Source organism: Triplophysa rosa, linkage group LG25 (assembly GCF_024868665.1).
Source record: "Triplophysa rosa linkage group LG25, Trosa_1v2, whole genome shotgun sequence".
In the NCBI taxonomy this organism is placed as follows: domain Eukaryota; kingdom Metazoa; phylum Chordata; class Actinopteri; order Cypriniformes; family Nemacheilidae; genus Triplophysa; species Triplophysa rosa.
This window is the reverse complement of record NC_079914.1, coordinates 9,480,159-9,488,418: the sequence shown is the minus strand read 5'-3', so window position 1 is coordinate 9,488,418 and position 8,260 is coordinate 9,480,159. Positions and strand designations below refer to the sequence as shown.

The following is an 8,260-nucleotide window of genomic DNA, read 5'->3' as shown; positions in this document are numbered from 1 at the left end:
AATTGAAGGAACATAGGATTTTATTCACTGAGTGAAATGTTGGTTGACATGTTTTATACAGCTACACGTGTTTAAACGGGGTGATGAATGGGGTATTTGAAGATACAGTATGTATATTACATTGTAAGAGTCTTGTGGTGTATTTTAGCGGTTTGTTGGCTTCATTAAATTTCAGCTCGTGTGTACATTGAGCAACAACGAAAATTCCTAATGCCACTGTTCCTGACACAATTCAGTCTTATTAACGAAACTAGACAGTAGAAAAGCTCTATTCAGAAGGAAAATCCCAACACACAGAAGGCCAAAGGAAATTACATGAATTGTGTAAAATATAAGCATTGCTTTGTGGGATAACATCACAGTTTATTTGGGTTTTAGGTTCATTTCAGTATGGTTTTAGGTGATTTGTACAGTTAAATAAATTATCATTTTGATTTGTGCTTCAAAAATGATTAGGGGGTTTGTCAGGGGATACTTTGTGTTTCAAACCCATTTAAATCTAAGAAATGACTATAATAAGAAAGCAAAGGGTTTTACGAATCTTCCCATACAGTACACTGTAAAAAACATAATTGTACTGTTATAATGTAATGCATTATTTTTACGTATAATGTAAAAACAAACTGTCATTTTACAGATTTTACAGTTTTTTAGCTAAATTTTCACGTATTTTTGAAATACAGTAAATTACAGAAAAAGACATGGGAAACATGTTTTACACTAAAAAAAACATTTATTTTACGGAATATTCCAGGCGCCCCAGCTGCCAGAAATGTCTGTTTTTTACAATATTATTTTTACAGTGTAGGAAATAAAAAGTGACAGCAATATAGTTCAAAACATCTTCTGATTCTCAGATGTTTCTTCTGAAAGCATAATACATTCTAAACTATTTTCAATCTATGTTATTCAGATTTGCCATTACATTAATAATCCAAAATTGTATCTCTCTAAATTCTTAATACATATCAACAATTATCTGATTTGGGCAATTCTGTGAAAATGTCAACCCTACCATGAAAAAATAGAGGTAAGGTTTTACAGCATTTTTAATTTTTAAAGCATATTTTTCCATAGTCAGGTAAGTGCCGCTTACAGAATTGTCACATCCATAATGGTCAATAGTCCCCATAAATGGGCACATGAAAATGTAATAACTATATAATAACTACTGTATACAATACCTAGGTTCTAAGAGTTATCCCTTCTCCAGTTGTTAGGTATGTGTGCATTTTAATTCACAGAAGTCCTAAAATGTTGTCTCTCAAAAACTGTGTCCTTTTTTGGTCACATCAATAACGCATGTTATAGAAAACGTGAGCATAGACTGATATTTTCCTACATTTAGACTCAAATATTATAATATTATTGGTAACAAATACATTCTCTGATTGTATATGTCACATCCATAACGCAAAATGTCATGTCACATCCACAACACTGGAATTGCTCGTTTTTTTCTTTTCTCTTCAGCGTCCACATGTAGAAGCCCTTCACCTTGTTGCCTTGTCAGCGCAGGAATTCAGCCTGTAGTTGAGAGTATGTGTTTATGCCAGTTTTTCGCTTGAAAGACACAGAAAGACACATAAATGAAGCGTCTGTAATTATCATTGCTGTTCTACTGTCCTGTCAGTTCATTCGCCAGGGAGACCAGAGTGATCTTTTGGCAGCACTGGGACGAAAGATCAAAGCCATGGACCTTTGATCTATGGTAAAACAGCCCGCAAACGTTCCTTTGGAAAATCAGGATGGAATGCCTGAGAAAATAGAGGACGGGACACTGGAAAGCTTGGCGAGGACATCTTCTGTCTTTCTCCGTTTTTAGACAGTGGTGGCAGTTTGATTGTTCAGGTTTGGGGTCTTGTCAAACAGTGATGGATAAACGTCTTTGTATAATAGATCAAAGGATTTTTGTGTCATACACAGAAAGTCTCTCTCTGACAAAACTTTCAAGACTTTTGCCATAGGCTGTACACAAAAAAGGATATAGGCAAGATAAACATTTGCAACTATACTCAATGTGCATAATGTGAACCAACACTGAAAAAAATCCTGTAAAAAAACGGTAATATTCCATCAAGTTGGGGTGCCACAAAAATACCGTAAAGTAACCTTTTTTTTAAGTAAATTACATGTTTTCTTGTAAATTTGCATTCTTATTCTGTAATAAAAAATCATATATGATGAAAATATATGAAAATAATAAAAATGTTTTATACGTGATCCACATTTACCCCCCAGTTTTGCATTAGATTTTTGGCCGTAGTCCACTTAGTGTAAGGCCAACGTGTTTTATCATATATAGCATGATAGTTTTTCAGATCTGTCAAAGCGCCGAGTATTGTAGCATTGAATCTGTCTTTGACAATTTTACGGCGGCAGTTAAAATGAGTTGTTGCATGACATTCAGGCTGAGAAAACAAAGCTCTCGTTCCCTTCCCTCCTGCGGTCGCTCTTTTTCCCTCAACGCTGGCAGACAAGATTCATCATAGCGTCGATTGTCATCACGTTGAAGATTATCGTGGGTTGTCTGAAGCGACCGGGCGTACAAGAATCAGGGAGCGGCTCGTGAACCCCGCCGGGCTGATGTCGCGGTATGTGCCGCACCGCAAAGTCTCCGCAGACTCAGGCACCGTTTTGGCATTCCCAGAATGCCAGCGGGTAGGCCAAAACTGGCGAGTGGGTTGTGCAGACTGTCACGAGGAGGGGGGTAAAAGAGAGCCGCGTTGCTGTCCATTGTTATAGGTTTTGAGCGGCAGAACAGGCCGTGTATTGGCTGCAGTCCCAGTCGACATTGAGAGATTGTCTTTGGCTTTTGAGGGGCTGGAAAAAGCATAAGACAGGTCGGGTTCACGCAAATTCTTAACCACGCCAAACCTCCGTCTGTTTTGCTCTCGGGTACAGCCGTATGCATTTGAGAGAAAGGTTTCTTTTGGGTTAGACAGATTCTGTCTTTTGTCACCATCTGTGCTGCACTATTTTCTCAGGAGAAACTCACACTGGCTCCGACAGCTCGGGAGCTCTTTTTGTATTTTTCCTTTCTGAATGTTTACATTTTAGTTTATCATCAGTTTCTTTTTCTCCTGCTTAACCCATTTGGTGAAATAAGCTTGTCTAGCTGTGACTGGGGCATTGGGTTAGTATAAGGGCACACTTAAAGAGTAAATATACCTTGATTTTTAAGGTCCTATTTTGGTGTGTCCATCAACAAGTTTACGTACATACAATGTGTAAAAACACTATTAGTTTGTTATAATAGGCAGGTTTTCTTACCCTACTTTCTTCACTGACTCAAATGATTCGTTCGGCGAATCATCCGTCTAATTGGTCAGATGGTCTAGTCTGCTGTGATTGGTCTACCGCGAATGAGGCTCACGAGCTACAGTGTTTGGGGGAGAAGAGTGAAGGACTATATATTTGCGGGCAGTCCTAGCAAAATGTAGGCAGGGACTATAAGTAGTGACGGAAATCCGTGGCGGTTCACGAATCGGATTAGGGCACGACTCGCTTGCGTGATTCAGAGTCGACTCACTTTTTCCAAGCCAATAACGTTGTTATTCATTCACCTTCCGCTTTACAACTTGGCACACAACATTACACACTGCATGAAATGTAATTTACATGATCTCGTAATATGTACGCTTTAACAATCAAGTTCAACATTTAATTGTCCGGGTCTGTCATTGTTTTGATGCTGTTGTCAGTATCACACGCTGGTTACATCTGGTTCATCTGAACCTGTTCATATTTGTCAGGAAAAATGTAGTATCTTACAGAAGTACGTTACAGGAAGCAAAAAAACAACAACCACACTTTACAATAAGGTTGTAGTTGTTAGTATTAGCAAACTTATTAGCTAACAATTTCTTTTTCATTTTTGTTAAGTTTAGTTGATGTCAATGCAATTATTCACATTAGTTCATTAGTTAATGCAGAATGTTAACAGATTTTAAAAATATTTTAGTATATAATGAAATCAACATGAACTAATATTAAAACTTGCTGTTGTAGTATCATTCACTGTCATTTCATGTTAGCCAATGAATTAACTAATGTTAACAAATACAACCTTATTGTAAAGTGCTATTGGAAATATTATAATGAGAAAAACTAAATGAATAAAATAAAACACTGAAGGTCATAAGTGATTAAATGATTCATACTGGGCAAACCTACCCATCCTTAGCCTTAGACCTGGAGGTCATGAATGTTAGATTGTGTGTAAACTGACCCACATCCTGTGTTTATTGTATCTTGTGCTCTTTGTAAACTAACAAGTCTTTTGCCATTCACATGCAGCTGCTATTTATAAATAGGTAGATAAAAAAGGAACAATGTCAGAGTCTGGATCCGGAAATTGGATTGTATTTTAAAATGCGCTTGGCTAGGAAAATGTACATAGGAAATGGCATTGACGCAAATAAAAGTAAAACACACAGATATGTACACAACGTCATAACACCTAAATATAAAAGGGGAGATAAGTCGCAGTAGTGTCTTCTTGAAGAGCAGCAGCGAGTAGAGAAAGGTCCAGAGCTTCAGATCAGGTGAACAAAAAAAACACCTGACATTACATCTTGAACTGACTGAACAGGGTAAGCTTGTTTTGTTATTGTATATTGTGGTCAGAGTCTTTGCAAAGAATAGCAAAACAGATAAGAGGACTGGCCTCTATCTCTAATGACTATTACTCTTGAGCAGACACCTAAATGGAGTATCATTGGCATAGATTTATTTTTGATTCATCAAATTTAGTTCAGATCAGTCTAGTTTATTTATTAAACCGTGTTTATTTGCTTAAATTTGAAAGGTGGCAAAAGTTACTGCGAATGTTGTTTAATGAACTTCAAGAAAAAAGTTCAACGCACTTTCCTGTCCAACAACCCAGTTTGCTGTGCATCACTTGGTGTCATTAAGCTGAAATAGGGAAATGCGTCCTTTATAGGGTTAGTTCATCCAAGAATAAAACTTTTGAACAGCAAGTGAATCATCACAAAGTTCATTACTTTTGGATAACGTGACCTTTTCCATTAAAGCCAGGCACACGCTTAAAGGAATAGTTCACTCAAAAACAAAATTAATTTCATTATTTCCTAACCCTCTTTTCAAAGCTGTATAACTTTCTTTGGCAGAACACAAAAGAAGATATTTTAAAGGATGTTGGTGAGCAAACAATTTGGGACCCCATAGACTTCTATTGTATGGACACAAAACCATTGAGACGTTCCTTAAAATATCTTCTTTTGTGTTCCACAGAAGAACGAGTCATACAGGTTTTGAATGACATGAGGGTGAACAAATGTGATGATAGAATTTTTCAGTAATTTGGTCATGACCACTGAATGTGCCCAGTCTTTTTCATTTAATCTGAAGATTTGTGAGAGTTTAGAGCCCTCTTCTGGTAAAAGTGTGAATTGTTACAAATAAGATATTGAAATCGTGCCCCCTGCTGGATGATGTGTTGAAATGAAAAAGTAATCTTGTTTTTAAGAATAGATTAGAAACAACTTTATAAAATCAGGTACTGTTGTGGTAACTCACATTCTCCATCCACCCTTATATATGACACAGTTTTCTCAGTGAGATCTCACAGATTCTCATCTTCATCATGACCGTCATCTCTCTGCTCCTGTTGGGCTCTCTGCTGCCACACCTGAGCTACTCTAGTAAGGCTCATTTAACTGACATATTAGAAAATGTACATAAATGTTTGATTAATCTTTTTTGACGCATCATAAGATATTTAAGTGCTTTAATAGTAGATTGGTCTCTCTCTCTCTCTCTCTCTCTCTCTCTCTCTCTTAGTCAGTGAGAATGGCACTGAAGCACGACCTCACTCTAGACCTTACATGGTTTCTGTTCAGGAGAATGGAAAACATACCTGTGGTGGATTCCTCATCTCTGATCAGTTTGTCATGACTGCCTCACACTGCCATACGTAAGCCTGCAATGATGAGTAACAACCATATTACTACTATAAAACAATTTGGGGTAGTACTGTAAAAGTGCTATAGCCGACCTCCAAAGCAATTTGTATAACTGATTGAATACAGGTTGAATATTTTGATTATAGGCCTCGTTTCTTTTAACAGAGATGAAGCTCTGACAGTTTTGACAGGTGTCCATGATTTAACAAAGAAAGGGAGAACTATCCGCTTTAATGTGAAGTCCTATCACCTGCATTTAGACCACACAACTGGTAATAAGGCTGATCTCATGATTTTGGAGGTAATAAACTGCATTCAACGATATATATTAAAATACATTAAATTATTTCTAACATTTTTTTCTCTTCTAAAAGCTGAAACACATTATTGGTACCCTAACGTTGAGTGTACACAAAGTCCAATATAAGCTACTATATGAAATCAAATGCAGTTCTAACATCTGTCTGCTAAAGATGCTTCTGTTGTTGGATTACAGCTGGATGAAAAAGTCCAACTAAATGACACCGTCAAGACGATTCCCATACCAACAACACCGGAGGAGATCGAAGTGGACACAAACTGCAGTATTGCAGGCTGGGGAGAATTGTCACATTATGGTCCCATAAGTTTAACCCTCAGGGAGGCAGACATGATGATTATGAATAACACAGAGTGTCAAACTCAATGGGAAGATGTTTATATACCTTCACAAATGATCTGCGTGTACAGCGAAGGAGGAATCTGTCTGGTATGTACATGTAAACAATGGCATCTGATATGATTATGTTTGCTTTGAGGGCATACATAGCTAATTGTGTTGATATGTGTGTTTACATTCTTAACAGGGTGATTCAGGAGGTCCTTTGGTTTGTAACAATACCGCAGTGGGTATAACAGCCTTCGGTAGCGAAAACTACTGCAACGATCCCGATCAACCTAATGTTTTTACTAAAATTTCTGAATTTCTTCCATGGATCCAGAACGTAATTAGCAGTTCTAACTGACTTTAAAATATATTTTTATTTTCATTTATGTGAAGCCTGTATTTGTAATCCATTATAAGAGCATTCTTAACGCATTATACTGTAATGCCTATATAATGTTGTATTGTTGTATACATATCGTTACAACAGTGAGTTGTCTGCCAAATATGTGAATGTAAAAGCAGTTTTAGCCAATTAAATGTATAAACCCAAAGATAAGGGACTATCTATAAAGTTCACGTTACGTATAAATGCACAAGCATTTTGATTGGCTGCAATGGTCAAACGTCACCTCGTGACGTTGTGTGGTAAATAAGTTAAAAGGACAACACAAAGTTGAGTTCAAAGCAACACAAAATGTGTTGTCCTTAACAAGACACAGAGATGTGTTCAGTTAAGGACAGGTTGTGTTGTTTAATTCAGAGATCATGTCTAACCAGTGTGTGCTAAATTTAATGCGGTTGTACATCCACAAAGACCACAAACATATCACCTATCATTATCACACCTTTTAAAGTGAGATACACGTCAAGCTGTGAAAGAGAAAATACACTAATCCTACTCTACACGGGCACAAAAACTACCCACTTGGATGGAAAATCAACCCTTAACAGTAAAAACCTTTACTACTCCAAAACAGCCTTCTAGAGAAACATCATGATCATCTCACTACTTTTATCAACCACATGTGACCTGAAAAAATAAACTTTGTGTATTGTCTACTTTACCTAACAATTTTTTCTTTAATCAACATAACATAAGGTGCTTGAAAACAGGGACACACAGTAGGCTTATTGATTGCATGTAACAACAGCTAATTGTCATTTATCCTTTTTAAACAAAGTTTTCTCACCACTCTTGACAGAGGACAGAGTTTGACAGTTGTTGTTGGAGCTCATGATCTCAAGGCACACTTCTGACCGCATGGCTGTGAAGTTGTACCACATCCATCCTGGGTATGACAAATCTGCAAAAGAACATCATGATGCTTCAGGTAAATGTGATGATTGTACTAAACCAAATGTTTTTTAAGCCCTATTAGTAGGGATGCACGATATTATCGGCAGATAATGGCTTATAAATTAATTATCGGCATCGGCCCGATAAAGAAAATAACGCCGATATGCCTCGCCGATAGGAAGCTGCAATTAAATCATGCTTGTAAAAGCAGCACATTCTTACATTAACCGAGTGCGTAAAGAAATCCATCTCTGCGCCCGTCAGCCGCGCACTGCCTATTTATTGATTAATGTTTTTAACTAAAACACAGAGTAAAAATAAAGATGAATCCTGCCCATCGTCCATCGGGAGTACACTTTGAACTTGAGCTCAAGCGTGCATAATATGCAA

General features: G+C 37.1%; 1 protein-coding gene across 2 annotated transcripts; it reads left to right on the top strand.

Moving 5' to 3' along the window:
* Positions 1 to 4,464: 4,464 nt before the first annotated feature.
* LOC130548456 (mast cell protease 1A-like) lies at positions 4,465 to 7,587 on the top strand. Of its 2 annotated transcripts, none has more exons than XM_057325231.1 (6): positions 4,465 to 4,547; positions 5,572 to 5,666; positions 5,806 to 5,938; positions 6,093 to 6,228; positions 6,424 to 6,675; positions 6,773 to 7,587. In XM_057325231.1, the coding sequence occupies exons 2-6, from the start codon at positions 5,609 to 5,611 to the stop codon at positions 6,929 to 6,931; spliced, it is 738 nt and encodes a 245-aa protein (XP_057181214.1). In that variant the 5' UTR covers positions 4,465 to 4,547; positions 5,572 to 5,608; the 3' UTR covers positions 6,932 to 7,587. The 2 variants fall into 2 exon arrangements, with proteins under 2 accessions (XP_057181214.1, XP_057181213.1); XM_057325230.1 differs by having other exon boundaries at positions 4,514 to 4,595.
* Positions 7,588 to 8,260: the final 673 nt, after the last annotated feature.

Excerpts from the sequence above, each read along its gene's own strand:
- LOC130548456 (XM_057325231.1), top strand. The coding sequence starts at position 5,609 with ATGACCGTCATCTCTCTGCTCCTGTTGGGCTCTCTGCTGCCACACCTG. Across the intron at positions 5,939-6,092 it reads ACTGCCTCACACTGCCATAC|AGATGAAGCTCTGACAGTTT; the intron begins GTAAGCCTGCAA and ends TTCTTTTAACAG. Across the intron at positions 6,229-6,423 it reads CTGATCTCATGATTTTGGAG|CTGGATGAAAAAGTCCAACT; the intron begins GTAATAAACTGC and ends GTTGGATTACAG.